We start from the raw sequence: 16605 nt of genomic DNA, 5'->3' as shown, positions 1-16605 counted from the left end.
ATTGTACTGTCTGCCCCTCTCGCTAAGAAAGAACTGGACTGCCTCGAGGCTCCTCTCATGTATCGAGGAATACAATGATTCCACATCGATACTAGCTAGTATCACATCGGGGTCCACAACAATATTTTCCTGTCTTCTAAGGACGTCAGTTGTATCACCAATGAATGAATTCAAACTCGTCACGAACGGCCCGAGGACCTTATCCAAAAACACGCCCAGGTTTTGAGTTAGATTAACTCCGGATACAATCGGACACCCTTTCCGTGGTCTTAATCCTTTATGTACTTTTGGTAAACTATAGAAGGTTGCCATGACTGGATTGCTCGGACAGATAAATTCAAACTCTTGGTAACTGAGAAAACCATCACTCAGTGCATCCCTAGCTAATTGCTTCAACTCCAAGGAAAACTCCTTGGTTGGATTAGTATCCAGTATCCGATAGCAGTCTTTTTCTTTTAGCAATTTGGTGAACGTAAGGTGGTAATCACCAGTGTTCATGATGACAACACTGCCGCCTTTATCCGATGGCTTTATGGTGATAGAGATCCTTCTCATGGACCATCAGCGCTTGCATTTCCTGGCGTGTAAGATTGTATTTCAGCAGCAGATGGAAGGAAGGGAGACACAGTCATTACTAGTGGCAGGCGGAGCCCACATAGGATAGAACACCTCAGATTAAAAAAGAGTGTTGTCCGGCCCCTCCAGCTTGGGCTCCTCCTACTCCAGCTCTCCAGTCTAAAATTTGAGGTCACAGAGGATGGTCGCTGCTGGAAGCAGCTCCTCAGAAAATTTTTTTATTTTTATCGGACAGAGACTTGGACCCCCGTGGTCTTGAGGTCTCAGGGGTCTCAGCGCTGCTGGACCCCACCCCTCCCTTGGCGGATCTGCATTACCCTTTGAGAGAGGTCCCTGCAGAACCCTGCCGGCCCCGGGGGATGAGGGATGCTTCCCTGGCGGGGACGCAAACCGCGCATCTGGGGTCACTGCGTTCTCCGCCCTGGGGGGAAGCTTGGGCACAGCGCCACAAATCCCTGGGGGTCCCTGTGGCGCTCAGCTGGGTGAGTACTCAGCATGTTAATGTGTTTTGAGTGCTCCAGCGGCTGCTGCGGCAGCCGCTGCTACATGTATTCAGGTGGTGACTTGTGTTTTTTTGTCCGCAGGTGGATGCCTGCAGGACATGGAAGCGGGGCAGGAGCGGAGAGCGGAGGAGTCGCGGCCGCTTTTTTTGAAGCCGGCGGGGGGCGTGGCTTCGCGCCTTCCCGGTCTTTCGCGGGCAGGAAGCGCTCTGAGCGCGCGTTTTCTCCTGCCCCTCCTCTTCCGGCTTCTCTCACCTCACAGCGCGGCGGCCATTACTGAACGGCTTCCATCGGGCTCCTCACTCTCCTCTCCTCCCGACAGACCGAAGGAACACTGCACCGCGGCCAGCTGGGTGAGTCGCTTCTGCCTGTCAGGGCAGAAGCTTAACCCCTCACCCCCTCAGCGCAGGGCACCTTTCTGAGGCACAATAAGGTGGCAGACTGTGCTGTCCTGCAGCTATTACCTCATATAGAGGTTCCTTTTTTTTGTCTGGGGCTCGCACATCCTTTTCATTTCACAGAGGTTGTGGGGAGTCTGCGACATTAACCCCTTATTAGGCGGTTATCCCTTAATTGGGGGTCAGCTGGGGTAGCTCTCTATTTAAGAACTTTAACCCTTCAGCTTTCTTTTAAGAAACCACACTGTCCTACTTACTGACAGGTTTAACCTGCCATATACTGTGTGAGAGCATGTCAGATCCCAGGTCCGCTACAGGATCAGTCTCGCGTGTCTGACACGCAGGAGTCCTCGACGGCGTCAAGCGCAGCGGTCGGGGGTTTCGGTGATGGGGCAGTGGTCAAAATGGAGACCCTCACTCGTTCTATTGATGGCCTTTCTGACCTTCTAGGTTATTGGGTGTCAGCTAGACCCTCTCATGGCAGGAAGCGCCACAGGCCGGTACTGCCCTCCCCGCGCAGCGACTCGGAGATCTCTGTTATGGAGGGTTCCCCTTCAAGCTCAGATGGGGAGATGTCCGATTCGGATAAGGAGGATCGGCAGGGGCACTCTGCCTCTTTTTTGGGCCGTGCAGAGGCTTTTATTGGAGCCATGAGGGAGGCGTTACAGTTTCCGGAGGAGGTAACTAGACGTCCTGGTAAGTCGGCCCGGATGTTTCAGGAGTCGCATAGGTCGCGCTTGGCATTACCATCTCTGGATGAGCTTAATGGGGCAGTGGAGAAGGAACGCCTGTGTCCAGATAAACGGTATCCGTGTTCCACGGAGTTGATTGATAATTGGATTCCTTCTCCTGAAGTGGATGTCCCTTTATCCCAGCTTAGCAAATCTTCATTACTTCCTGTTAAAGGGAAGGCGAGTCTGCAGGATCCGCTGGACAGAAAAACGGAGATGGCGGCGAAATCCATCTACGAGGCCGCGGGTCATGGATTCAGAGCGGTGCTAGGATCCATGTGTGCTTGTAAAGCTTCCCTAAGCTGGTTGGACCGTCTACGGACGGCGTGGCAGGATGGATCCCCGCTATCCGAGGTGGATGGGTTTTTCAAGTTGTTGGAGGATGCGGCCCGATATGGCAGTGATGCAGGTTTGGATACCGCGTCACTGCTGTCCAGGGCGCAATCCTCGGCGGTCACAGTCAGAAGAGCACTGTGGCTCAGACAGTGGACCGGGGACGCGGTTTCCAAGCAAGGTTTGCTATCTTTAGCTTACAAGGGTGGTCAGTTATTTGGATCTGACCTCACGGAGCTGATTGTCAAGGCAAAGGCAAAAGAAGCGGCCTTACCACAGCGAAGAACTGTGGCTTCTGCGTCGGGCAGGCCTAGTGCCGGTAGTAGTCGGCGGCCCTTTCGGTCCAGGGGACGGTCCGGTCAGCCCTCTTGGGGATCGGGTCGTCCCTCTTTTTCAGGAGAAAAGGCTTCTCAGAAATCCCGCACTCCCTGGAAACAGAGCTTCCGTCAAGACAAGCGGGAAGCTGACAAAAAGCCCGCTAAGGCGGACTGACGCCAGGTTTTCACTGGAGGGCTCTCGAGTGGGGGGTCGCCTGCTCCAATTCGAATCGATCCCGCGTTTCGGTCGCCTGGGTGACGCGGGTTGTGTCAGCAGGCTACTTCATAGAGTTTCTTTCTCGACCCCCCGGACAGGTTTTGCCGATCTCGCATTCCGTCAGAGCCCGAGCTAGTTGCCGCTCTACGGCAGGAGGTCGATTCCCTTCTGCTGAAGGGTGTGGTGGTACCGGTTCCGCCGGAGGACCGGGGAAGAGGGTTTTATTCAAACCTCTTTGTGGTCCCCAAAAAGGACAAATTTCGCCCCATTCTGGATCTCAAAAGATTGAATCGGCATGTCCGCACCCGGAAATTCCACATGCAGTCGCTTCGCTCGGTTGTGGCGGCCCTGTCACAGAACGACTTTTTGGTGTCAATCGACATTCGCGACGCTTATTTGCATGTTCCCGTCGGAAGGGCCCACCAACGCTTCCTTCGTTTTGCCATAGGTCAGGACCATTTCCAGTTTGTGGCGCTACCATTCGGGTTGGCCTCGGCGCCCAAAGTTTTTACAAAAATTCTGGCACCTCTCATGGCGATCCTTCGAAGACAGGGGGTTACGGTTCTTCCCTACCTGGACGACCTTTTGATTGTGGCGTCCTCAAAGGAGGAGGCGGTGACGGCTCGCAATCTATCCCTTCAGCTCCTGGAGGACTTCGGGTGGCTGGTCAATTGGAAGAAGTCGTCTCTGGAACCGTCGCAGTCAATCCTGTTTTTGGGGATGCATTTCGACACGGTACGAGCAGTGGTGTCCCTGCCTCCAGACAAGCAAGCAAGTCTTCTTCGACATGTACAGGTTATGAAGTCTTCGACAGCAATGTCCCTTCGAAGGTGTATGCGCCTTTTGGGTTTGATGGTGGCGTCAATGGAGGCACTTCCGTTTGCCCAATTTCATTCCAGGACTCTCCAAATGCTCATTCTGAACCGTTGGGATCGATCACAGGCTTCGCTGGATCGCAGTGTCATCATCTCCCACAGGGTGCGAGAGTCTCTAGAATGGTGGTTACGTCCGGAAGCGTTATCCCTGGGGAAGTCCTTCCTCCTTCCGAGGTGGTCGGTCATAACCACCGATGCCAGCCTGTCAGGCTGGGGGGGTGTCTGGAACGATCTCTGGATTCAGGGAGTATGGTCGTCGGAAGAGTCTGTCCTGCCGATCAACATCCTGGAATTGAGGGCGATTTTCCTTTGCCTCCAACACTGGACGGCCCCTTTAAACGGTCTGCCAGTCCGAGTGCAGACAGACAACGCGACGTCGGTCGCGTATATCAACCATCAAGGTGGAACGAGGAGCTCCAGGCTCATGATGGAAGTGTCTCGGATCCTGGTATGGGCCGAGGCCAAGGTGCCAGCCATCTCTGCGATTCACATTCCGGGAGTTCAGAATATCACGGCGGACTTCCTCAGTCGTGAGAAGGTGGATCCCGGAGAATGGAGTCTTCACCCAGAAATTTTTGCACAGCTGTGCTCTCGTTGGGGAACTCCTCAAGTGGATTTGATGGCATCAAGGTTCAACACCAAGTTACCGACGTTCATGTCCAGGTACAAGGACCCGAAGGCTGTGGCGGTGGATGCTCTGGTGGCTCCGTGGGACCAATTCGAGCTAATCTATGTGTTCCCGCCGATATCCTTACTTCCTCTGGTGTTGCGTCGGATCAGACTGGAAAGAGTCCCGGCTATGTTAGTAGCCCCGGACTGGCCAAGGAGGACGTGGTTCTCGACGCTGGTGTCGCTTCTGGCTGCGCCTCCACTTCCTCTCCCTCTTCGCACGGACCTGTTAACCCAAAGGCCCGTTCGTCATCCGGACCTGAAGTCTCTGCGTTTGACGGCGTGGCTCTTGAGACCGAAATCTTGACTCGTCAAGGTTTTTCAGCCGAAGTCATTGCCACTCTGCGAGCTGCCAGGGGTCCTGCCACTACTAGGATCTATCACAAGACTTGGGAGGCCTTCTTTTCATGGTGTTCGGGTTCTTCAAGGAACCCGAGGATTTTTTCCATTCCCAATTTGTTGGCCTTTTTGCAGTATGGCCTGGACAAGGGTTTGGCAGTTAGCACTCTGAGGGGTCAGGTTTCTGCTTTGTCCTTGCTGTTTCGGAAGGCTATCGCCTCGCGTAGGGACGTTCGTTCCTTTTTTCGCGGGGTAACCCGTCAGTTTCCGCCGCGGAAGGCGCTTGTGTCCCCTTGGCGGCTCAATCTGGTCTTGGAGGCTCTTCAACATGGGCCTTTTGAGCCTATGGACTCCGTTAGCCTTTTTTTGCTTTCTTGGAAGGTTGCCTTTTTAGTGGCAGTCACCTCTTTGAGAAGGGTTTCTGAACTGGCGGCTCTTTCTTGCTCGCCTCCTTTTCTGGAGTTTCTCCCGGATCGCGTGGTGCTTCGCACACGGGGCGACTTTCTACCTAAGGTGGTGTCACAATTTCATGTTAACCAGGATATTGTGTTGCCCTCGCTCTGTCCGGAACCGAGGAATGCGAAGGAACGGGCCTTGCACTCATTGGATTTAGTGCGGGCTTTGAAGTTCTATTTGTCTATTACTCAAGGTTTTCGGAAATCGGACTCTCTGTTTGTGATTCCAGCAGGTCGTCGGCGTGGTCAACGAGCTTCCAAGGACACTATAGCTCGATGGATTCGGTCGGCCATTTTAGAGGCTTACCGACTCAAGGGCGAATCTTGTCCAATTAAGATTCGAGCTCACTCCACGAGAGCTGTGGGTTCGTCATGGGCTTTTCATCAAGGGGCCTCGGCAGCTCATCTCTGCCGGGCGGCTACCTGGCGCTCCGTCCACACTTTTACAAAGTTTTATAAGGTGGACATCAGTGCTTCCGCTGATGCAGCCTTAGGACGTAGGGTCCTGCAGGCGGCTGTAGTTTAAGTTATCGTTAACTTGTATTTAGCGCTAGTTGCGCATTTTTCTAGGTTGTTGGGATTCTGCCTCTGTTGGTTTTTTCCCACCCTTAATTTTTGGACTGCTTTGGGACGTCCCACTAGTAATGACTGTGTCTCCCTTCCTTCCATCTGCTGCTGAAAGACGGATTTTGGTAAGACCTTACCTGTAAAATCCTTTTCAGCGAAGGAAGGAAGGGAGACACAGCTCCCTCCCATGGCAGAAGTGTGTTGTTGTGTTTTCAGATGCGGCGTGACCCTTCTCTGATGGCGGTCATCTGGGCGGGGGTCGGCGTGCTAAGGCTCTGTTCCAGCATTGCCAGCTCATCGCAGTGGTCAGGTCCAGTGAGTAGTACCTGGGACTGTGTGGTTTTTCTGTTATATGCATAACCTGTCTCTTGTTTTTTCTCTGAAGTTCTTCAGAAGGGGTTGTGTTGCTCCGCTGGTGATATTTGCTCTTCCTTAGCTTGTGTACGGACTGGAGAGCTGGAGTACGAGGAGCCCAAGCTGGAGGGGCCGGACAACACTCTTTTTTTAATCTGAGGTGTTCTATCCTATGTGGGCTCCGCCTGCCACTAGTAATGACTGTGTCTCCCTTCCTTCCTTCGCTGAAAAGGATTTTACAGGTAAGGTCTTACCAAAATCCGTCTTTATCCCATGTCGGTCGTCTCCCTAGGTCTCTAAGATCCTTAGTGACCATACTCAAGAACACATCAATCGGGCTGAGGTCATTCTGTGGAGGGGGCATTTTAGTACTTTTTGACTTCAGGTCAGTAAAAGGACCTTTCCCTTCAAGATTAGGGTCAGGATCACTGAGCTGAAATAAAGTCCTAATATCCGCTAGCAAGTCACCCCGCACTCCAAATTCAGCACGTTTGTCATTCCTAATATAATGCTTACGGCACTGAAATTTACGACCGAACAGGTTGATGTCCTTGATCGTGTGAAAGGGATCGTAGTCGGTGGTTGGTACAAAAGTCAGACCTTTACTTAATACTGCCATCTCAGAAGCTGTGAGGTTCCTAGAGGACAGATTAATAACCTGGGGGTTTATTGTGGTGGTGGGTTGTTCAGATTGTGAGATGACTGAGCAGGGAATAGCCCCCTTCTAAAAAATGTGGGGATCTCCTGTTATTATTGCGTCCCCTACCACACCTCCCCCTCTGTCGACTGCGGCAGGTATTTTTTGTACCGATGGTCCATGTGAGTTTTTATATTTGGATTAGTATTTTTATCTGTTTTAAAGGTTATGTTTTAACTTTTTCACCAGTTTTTTTTGCTTTGGCTTGATTATTGGTGATAACGGTGCCTGCGGCATTAAGCGCCTGTGATTATTGGTGATACCGTCGTCTGCGGCATTAAGCGCCTGTGATTATTGGTGATAACGGTGCCTGCGAGCACAAAGCGCCTGTGATTATTGGTGATACCGTCGTCTGCGGCATTAAGCGCCTGTGATTATTGGTGATAACGGTGCCTGCGAGCACAAAGCGCCTGTGATTATTGGTGATACCGTCGTCTGCGGCATTAAGCGCCTGTGATTATTGGTGATAACGGTGCCTGCGAGCACAAAGCGCCTGTGATTATTGGTGATACCGTCGTCTGCGGCATTAAGCGCCTGTGATTATTGGTGATACCGTCGTCTGCGGCATTAAGCGCCTGTGATTATTGGTGATACCGTCGTCTGCGGCATTAAGCGCCTGTGATTATTGGTGATACCATCGTCTGCGGCATTAAGCGCCTGTGATTATTGGTGATACTGTCGTCTGCGGGCACGAAGTGCCTATTATTATTGGTGATAACGGTGCCTGCGAGCACAAAGCGCCTGTGATTATTGGTGATACCGTCGTCTGCGGCATTAAGCGCCTGTGATTATTGGTGATACCGTCGTCTGCGGCATTAAGCGCCTGTGATTATTGGTGATACCATCGTCTGCGGCATTAAGCGCCTGTGATTATTGGTGATACTGTCGTCTGCGGGCACGAAGCGCTTGTGATTATTGGTGATACCGTCATCTGCGAGAATGAAGCGCCTGTGATTATTGGTGATACCGTCACCTGCGAGCACAAAGCGCCTGTGATTATTGGTGATACAGTCACCTGCAAGCACAAAGCGCCTGTGATTATTGGTGATACAGTCACCTGCGAGCACAAAGCGCCTGTGATTATTGGTGATACCGTCATCTGCGTCACAAAGTGCCTATGATTACTGGTGATACCGACGTCTGCGAGAACGAAGCGCCTGTGATTATTGGTCATACCATCGTCTGCGGCACAAAGTGCCTGTGATTGGTGATACCGTCTCCTGCGAGCACGAAGTGCCTGTGATTATTGGTGATACCATCGCCTTCGAGAACGAAGCGCCTGTGATTATTGGTCATACCATCGTCTGTGGCACAAAGCGCCTGTGATTGGTGATACTGTCACCTACGAGCACAAAGTGCCTGTGATTATTGGTGATACCGTCGTCTGCGGGCATAAAGCGCCTGTAACATGGTCTGGAGACACTGGGGTCTCCGGTGGGCAGAATACTACTCAGACAACACAGGATGAGGATAAAACAGTGTGGAAATACTTTATTGAGCCACCAAACAGACAGTGACACAGAACAGTCCCAGCAAATACCCAAGCTGGTACAAAATTACAGAGTCTCACCCTTCCGCTGACACGCCGGGATTAGAGCAGCTGCGACTCCGGGGCTTCCAGGGCCGACTACCCCCACCAGTGGCAACCAGATTTTGGCTGGCCCCCACAGAGAGGAGGTAATGACAAGCTTAGGAAGCTGACAGTCCATTGAGGCATGTGTCCAGATGACCGAAGGGTCCCAACCTGGCTTCTCCAAATGTCTCCATGGGGCCAGGCGACTGGATGGTCCCAACCTGGCTACCCCAAACATATCCATGGGTTTAAGGTGACCAGAGGGTCCCAACTTGGTTTCCCCAAACGTATCCCTGGGGTCAGGCAACTGGAGGGTTACAATCCTAGCTTCCTCAAACGTATCCATGGGTTCAGTGATATTCGATGGAACAGATCTGTGTTGTTCCAGCTTGGGCCTTGGTCCCCTAGCTGACATCCTGTAGAGTCAAATCTGTGTCCCTCTTGATGGAGCCATGTGTCCTAGTTACTGTTCTGAAGAGTCTCTCTTGGCTGTGATTTTTGTAAAGACCTCAGAAGGAGAGGGGTCCTTTTTATATCAACATCTGTGGTTCATGTCATCATCCACAGGTCAAGGGGGAGGTGGGATGAGTTTAACTCTCAATGTTTGAACATTTAATCGATCTGTATAGTTCGTCCTTCTCTGTTTTGCGGGTCAACAAGCCACAGGGCCCACACAATGGTCAATTAACATAGACTACCGTTCAAAAGTTTGTGGTCATTTAGAAATTTCATTATTTTTGAAAGAAAAGCAGATTTTTTTCAATTAAACTAACATTAAATGAATCAGAAATACACTCTTTACATTGTTAATGTGGTAAATGACTATTCTAGCTGCAAACGTCTTGTTTTTTTTTGCAATATCTACATAGGTGTGGTTCCAACAACCACCACTCCAGTGTTTTAATGGTACATTGTGTTTGCTAACTGTGTAAGAAGGCTAATGGATGTTTAGAAAACCCTTGCACAAGTATGTTAGCCCAGCTGAAAACGGTTTGGCTGATTTGAGAAGCTATAACATTGATCTTCCTTTGAGCTAGTTGAGAATCTGGAGCATTACATTTGTTTGTTCTATGAAACTCTCAAAATGGCCAAAAAAAGAGAACTTTCCTGTGAAACTCGACAGTCTATTCTTGTTCTTAGAAATGAAGGCTATTCCATGTGAGACAGTGCCAAGAAACTGAAGATTTCCTCCAACGGTGTGTACTACTCCCTTCAGAGGAGAGCAGAAACAGGCTCTAACCAGAGTAGAAGGAGAGCACAAACAGGCTGTAACCAGAGTAGAAGGAGAGCACAAACAGGCTGTAACCAGAGTAGAAAGAGAAGTGGGAGCCGCGCTGCACAACTGAGCAACAAGACAAGTACATTAGAGTCTCTAGTGTGAGAAATCGACGCCTCACAGCTCCTCAACTGGCAGCGTCATTAAATAGTACACGGAAAACGTCAGTGTCAACGTCCACAGTGAAGAGGCGACTCCGCGATGCTGGCCTTCAGGGCAAAGTGGCAAAGAAAAAGCCATATGAGACTGGCTAATAAAAGGAAAAGATTAATATGGGCAAAAGAACACAGACATTGGACAGAGGAAGATTGGAAAATAGTTTTATGGACAGACGAATCAAAGTTTGAGGTGTTTGGATCACACTGAAGAACATTTGTGAGACGCAGAACAACTGAAAAGATGCTGGAAGAGTGCCTGACGCCATCTGTCAAGCATGGTGGAGGTAATGTGATGGTCTGGGGTTGCTTTGGTGCTGGTAAAGTGGGAAATTTGTACAAGGTAAATGGGATTTTGAATAAGGAAGGCTATCACTCCATTTTGCAACGCCATGCCATACCCTGTGGACAGCGCTTGATTGGAGCCAATTTCATCCTACAACAGGACAATGACCCAAAGCACACCTCCAAATTATGCATGAACTATTTAGGGAAGAAGCCGGCAGCTGGTATTCTATCTGTAATGGAGTGGCCAGTGCAGTCACCAGATCTCAACCCCATTGAGCTGTTGTGGGAGCAGCTTCACCGTATGGTGCAAAAAGTGTCCATCAAGCCAATCCAACTTGTGGAGGGGCTTCAGGAAGCATGGGGGGAAATGTCTCAAGATTACCTCAGAAAATTAACAGCTAGAAGCCAAAGGTCTGCAATGCTGGAATTGCTGCAAAGGAGCAAAGTGTGAAGGAGAAAATTATTCTTTCTAATAAAAATCATTATTTCTAACCTTCTCCATGTCTGGACTATATTTTCGATTCATTTTGCAACTCACTTTTATTTATCAAATATTTCATGGAAAACACAAAATTGTCTGGGTGACCCCAAATTTTTGAACGGTAGTGTATATAGCAAACATCCATTGTTCAATGACCCTCTGTCCCTGTCTTGCAGAGTTAGCAGACAATAAGTTGCAGTAAATATCAATTCAAGTGTCAACATTCAGGCTTATCCAAATAATAGTTTCTCGACCAACCAAAGAAAAACACAAATTCAAAAGTCAACATAAAGATAATAGCGTATGTCTCCTGGCCTACTGAATTTACACCTGGATAATTAAGATTAAATGCTGTGTCGTCACATATGGTGTCTGCCACATCAGTCAAGCAGTATATAGTGACGTATTGATTGGGTGGTGCATTATGGCGGTACCGTGCTAGGGATTAATGCTTGGACTGAGTGCCGCACCGCCACTTTAGGGACTCCATACCCTTCACACCCTCCTGCTCTTCTGCCTGCCCGATGTCGTAAGAGTCAGAAACCGCCTCTACTTGTGACCGGGGTGTGGCACATTTCTGGTACATGGCATGGTTTGGTGGCAGTCACTGGTTTGTGTGACGCGGATGTCACGTGTTGTCCCCATCTCATTACTGATCTCCTGTGTGGTGTTTCTCGCCGCCCTCACTGACTCTAGTCTCCATCTCTTCCTCCAGCCCTTCCTGTTCCCTGAGCCTTCCAGACACCCCTGTGCAGCACTAGGTGGTGGTTGTACAAAGTCTCTACACAGATTTTTATCATGTTTCTCTATTTTATTTCACAATGTAATGAAAATGATGCAGAGAATGAGAAGGACGTCTGCCCGGGATGAGCAGCCAGAAGTCTTGGGAGGCTCCTTTTCGCTGTAATAATCGTACAGCAGCTCTTCTGTTCCCTCCTTGACTGCAGCTCGGAAATGCTGCTGCGGTAGATCCACCGTACTGATGGTAGGAATGAACGGCCTCCCGGCCTGCGCAGCACGAGATGAAATCCAGTGACTGTAGTATGAGGTGCGAGTGTAGAGGACTGGAAGGTAGGGCCTCATCCCTGCACCGGACAGGACTCCAGCCAGCAGCCATTGATCCTTTACCTGACATGACACCGGGCTGCCACCGGTCCCCTGCAGAAGCAGCACACACAGGTAACATCACATCCATCCACTATGGTCTGCACCTGGTCACAAATATCTTACCAAACAGCCAGAACCATGGAGACCTCGATGGATGCAGCATTCAGTCGACACTGTCCTTTGTAGAGGGCAAGGAGTCATGTTCTCCACTGACAGTCTGCACCAAGAGGTAGAGCCCGAGTGCCCAGTCAGAGGCGAGAGCGGTGATCCTGAGCGTCCTTTCAGAGGTGAGAGCTGTGATCCTGAGCGTCCTGCTGGAGAGGAGAGCAGAGATCCCAGGCGTCTTGTCAAATGGAAACACAGAGATCCCAAGCAACTTACTGGAGAAGAGCACAGAGATCCCATGCGTCCTGTCAGATGGAAGCTCAGAGATCCCGAGCAACCTACTGGAGAGAAGCGCAGAGATCCCAGATATCCTTTCAGATGGAAGCGTAAAGATCCCAGGCGACCCGTCAGATGGAAGCACAGAGATCCCAAGCAACTTACTGGAGAAGAGCACAGAGATCCCATGCGTCCCGTCAGATGGAAGCTCAGAGATCCCGAGCAACCTACTGGAGAGAAGCGCAGAGATCCCAGATATCCTTTCAGATGGAAGCGTAAAGATCCCAGGCGACCCGTCAGATGGAAGCACAGACATCCCAAGCAACCTACTGGAGAAGAGCGCAGAGATCCCATGTGTCCGGTCAGATGGAAGCGCAGAGTTCCCAAGCGTCTAATAGCCAGCAGGACCCCTGAGGATAAGCCTAACTCCATTGTATAATGGCTGGCTGCCGTCATATCCTGCTGGGCAGATTGGTATGAGATGTTCCCGGATGAAGCGTGTGGACCCCCCTGTTCTGGCAGTGCAGACCCCCTGTCACTCTCTCACCTGCATCCTCTGGACCTGTCCATCCTGACACTGAGCAGTTATTGAGCGCAGAAATGCGAAGGTCAAAATTTGGGAAACAAATGGGTTGAACTCCACGACCAAAACGGATCTTGTCCCTGGTCATGAGCAGCATCAGGTCATTGCTGAGATGAATGTTGTTGAATTCCTCGTGTATGATCACCTTGTGGATGGCGTAGGATACTTTGCTGGGTGGATACCTTGAGTCCAGCTCTGTGCTTCCCACCAGCACAGAGAGATCTTCCCTGAGGACAGAGGAATATATGTATAAATCCAGTCCGGAGTCTAAGCCTCGTGCAGAAATCCCAGCACCTCAAATCTAGGCTGCTGTCACTGAGGTCATTAATGGTCGTCTGAGGAAGAAAATCAGCAAGGGTCCACCGCCGGCAGCTCCTGTGTAATCACCGACCAATGACGTCCCCAATGTGCTCGATGGGGACAAGTCCGGAGACGCTGCCGGCAGCTCCTGTGTAATCACCGACCAATGACGTCCCCGATGTGCTCGAGGGAGACAAGTCCGGAGACGCAGCCACAGGAGCAGGTTTAGGCCACGCAGGCGCTCACAGTAGTACACGGAACATGCGACCTGGGGTCGTCGTCTTGGTATGACTCCTGGGACACTAGAGAAATGGCCAGCATAACTCTATTTCACATCGAGCTGTGAGTGTCCTGGAGTGAAGATTAGAGGGGTCTGGCTAGCGGAAATTATGCCCCCATCATAATCCCAGGAGCAGGACTGGTGTGATGGTCGCTCGTGAAGCCTCTTCATAGCGCTGCCCACGTGGTTTCATCAGATTAGAAGAATGGCGCCCAGTGATCTGTTATTGCTGCAAGTGATATTGAAAGCCTCACATCAAGCCTCGGATGTCTCCCACCGAGCCTCGGGCCTCAGACGTCGCTCACCAAGCCTCGGGCCTCAGATGTCGCACACCGGGCCTCAGATGTCGCTCACCGAGCCTCGGGCCTCAGACGTCGCTCACCAAGCCTCGGGCCTCAGACGTCGCTCACCAAGCCTCGAGCCTCAGACGTCGCACACCAAGCCTCGGGCCTCAGACGTCGCTCACCAAGCCTCGGGCCTCAGACGTCGCTCACCAAGCCTCGGGCCTCAGACGTCGCTCACCAAGCCTCGAGCCTCAGACGTCGCTCACCAAGCCTCGAGCCTCAGACGTCGCACACCAAGCCTCGGGCCTCAGACGTCGCTCACCAAGCCTCGGGCCTCAGACGTCGCTCACCAAGCCTCGGGCCTCAGACGTCGCTCACCAAGCCTCGAGCCTCAGACGTCGCACACCAAGCCTCGGGCCTCAGACGTCGCTCACCAAGCCTCGGGCCTCAGACGTCGCTCACCAAGCCTCGAGCCTCAGACGTCGCACACCAAGCCTCGGGCCTCAGACGTCGCTCACCAAGCCTCGGGCCTCAGACGTCGCTCACCAAGCCTCGGGCCTCAGACGTCGTTCACCAAGCCTCGGACCTCAGATGTCGCACACCAAGCCTCGGGCCTCAGATGTCACTCACCAAGCCTCGGGCCTCAGATGTCGCACACCAAGCCTCGGGCCTAAGATGTCGCACACCAAGCCTCGGGCCTCAGACGTCGCACACCAAGCCTCGGGCCTCAGACGTCGCACACCAAGCCTCGGGCCTCAGACGTCGCACACCAAGCCTCGGGCCTCAGACGTCACTCAGTATACACAATCATCAGGAGGCGTCCACACCACACCGGGCTATGAGCCAGAAGTCCGGCTAAGATGCTCCATCACCAAATGATTGACATGAAATTATATCTCCAATATTCTTTACCATGACTACACAGGATCTGCCGGAAGCGTCTCCGGATTTGTCTCCATTGAGCACATCGGGGACATCACTGGTCGGTGATTACACCTGAGCTGCAGGGTCTCCAGACTTGTCTCCATCGAGCACATCCGGGACATCACTGGTAGGTGATTACACAGGAGCTGCCGGCAGCGTCTCTGGACTTGTCTCCATCGAGCACATCTGGGACGTCACTGTTTGATTACACAGGAGCTGCCGGCAGCGTCTCCGGACTTGTCTCCATGGAGCACAGCGGGGACGTCACTGTTTGGTGATTACACAAGAGCTGCCGGCAGCGTCTCTGGACTTGTCTCCATGGAGCACAGCGGAGACCTCACTAGTCGGTGATTACACAGGAGCTGCCGGCAGCGTCTCCGGACTTGTCTCCATTGAGCACAGCGGGGACATCACTGGTCAGTGATTACACAGGAGCTGCCGGCAGTGTCTCTAGACTTGTCTCCATTGAGCACAGCGGGGACATCACTGGTCAGTGATTACACAGGAGCTGCCGGCAGCGTCTCCGGACTTGTCTCCATCGAGCACATCTGGGACGTCATTGGTCGGTGATCACACAGGAGCTGCAGTGTCTCTGGACTTGTCTCCATTGAGCACAGCGGGGACATTACTGGTCGGTGATTACATAAGAGCTGCCGGCAGCATCTCCGGACTTGTCTCCATTGAGCACAGCGGGGACGTCACTGGTCGGTGATTACACAGGAGCTGCCAGAAGCGTCTCCGGACTTGTTTCCATCGAGCACATGGGGGACGTCACTGTTCGGTGGTTACACAGGAGCTGCCGGCAGCGGATCCTGATTTCCTTCCTCAGGTGACCATTAACCTGATAGCAGCTGAGGTCAGAGGTGCTGGGATTTCTGCACCAGGCTCAGACTGCGGACTGGAAAATCCAGAGGTTGTTTCCAGCATTTGCTTATCAGTGAGGTATGTATATGTGAGTATATAGAGGGATTCCATACACCAAACCCTGGTGAGATTGGCGGCTGTCTCACCTCAGCCGCACAGCAGATGGTGCCGTCACTATCCAGAATTCACTGATAATTGCTCCTCCTGCAAGATAGGATCCGTGGTTGTGAACTGTCACCAACCACGGGAATATTTGTGAGCTCATTGGATCCGATGTGCCGCAGCCTGGAATAAGCAGAGCAGCCACAGGTCAGCCATCATGCACAGCATCTGCCTGGAGTATGTGCTACGCCCAGAGCAGGAGCGCCCTGTCTGATGAGGGCAAGGAGGGTACTCACGGGCAGCCGAGCAGCTGGTCACAAAGAACGTGCAGGACATTATCAGAGCCACCCTGAGAGGCAGAAATGGAGACAAACGTGAGCGGCAGGGAGGCTGACGGTGCCTGTCTGTATCCATACACAAATCTACAGGCGATGTGTATAGATACTGTATACACACAGTGCTATGGAAACGTTTAGGCTGCTGTGTAAAAATGCTGTAAAATAAGAAGCGTTCAAAAATCGAAGAGTTAATAGGTTATTTTCTCCAATTAACAAAGTGCAAAATGTAAATCACATCAGAATCTGGTGACCACCCACCACCTCCATCATCAGTATCTGGTGACCACCCACCACCTCCATCATCGGTACCTGGTGACCACCCACCACCTCCATCATCAGCATCTGGTGACCACCCACCACCTCCATCATCAGTATCTGGTGACCACCCACCACCTCCATCATCAGTATCTGGTGATCACCCACCACCTCCATCATCAGTACCTGGTGACCACCCACCACCTCCATCATCGGTATCTGGTGACCACCCACCACCTCCATCATCGGTATTTGGTGACCACCCACCACCTCCATCATCAGTACCTGGTGACCACCCACCACCTCCATCATCGGTATCTGGTGACCACCCACCACCTCCATCATCAGTATCTGGTGACCACCCACCACCTCCATCATCAGCATCT

The 16605-nt window shown here is 51.8% G+C and overlaps 1 protein-coding gene across 2 annotated transcripts; it reads right to left on the bottom strand.

Moving 5' to 3' along the window:
* Positions 1–11606: 11606 nt before the first annotated feature.
* LOC141175961 (inactive serine protease 54-like) lies at positions 11607–16014 on the bottom strand. Of its 2 annotated transcripts, none has more exons than XM_073659948.1 (5): positions 15923–16014; positions 15671–15809; positions 12837–13099; positions 12032–12222; positions 11607–11959 (listed from the first exon to the last, which is right to left on the bottom strand). In XM_073659948.1, exons 1-5 carry the CDS (start codon positions 15960–15962, stop codon positions 11618–11620), a joined length of 975 nt encoding a protein of 324 aa, XP_073516049.1. In that variant the 5' UTR covers positions 15963–16014; the 3' UTR covers positions 11607–11617. The 2 variants fall into 2 exon arrangements, with proteins under 2 accessions (XP_073516049.1, XP_073516050.1); XM_073659949.1 differs by having other exon boundaries at positions 15671–15755; positions 15923–15972.
* Between the last annotated feature and the right edge of the window lie 591 nt (positions 16015–16605).

This window comes from Phyllobates terribilis, unplaced genomic scaffold (assembly GCF_046119375.1).
Source record: "Phyllobates terribilis strain yellow unplaced genomic scaffold, ASM4611937v1 Scaffold_14__1_contigs__length_39327217, whole genome shotgun sequence".
Lineage (NCBI taxonomy): Eukaryota > Metazoa > Chordata > Amphibia > Anura > Dendrobatidae > Phyllobates > Phyllobates terribilis.
Note: the sequence above shows the minus strand (reverse complement) of the source record. Positions and strands in the feature narration are given on the sequence as shown.

Coding starts and splice junctions, on each gene's coding strand:
- LOC141175961 (XM_073659948.1), bottom strand. CDS start 15,962: ATGTCCTGCACGTTCTTTGTGACCAGCTGCTCGGCTGCCC. Junction 13,100..15,670: donor CCATCTGCTGTGCGGCTGAG/GTGAGACAGCCG, acceptor CTCTGTCCTCAG/GGAAGATCTCTCTGTGCTGG. Junction 12,223..12,836: donor GACAGGTCCAGAGGATGCAG/GTGAGAGAGTGA, acceptor TCTCCTCTCCAG/CAGGACGCTCAGGATCACAG.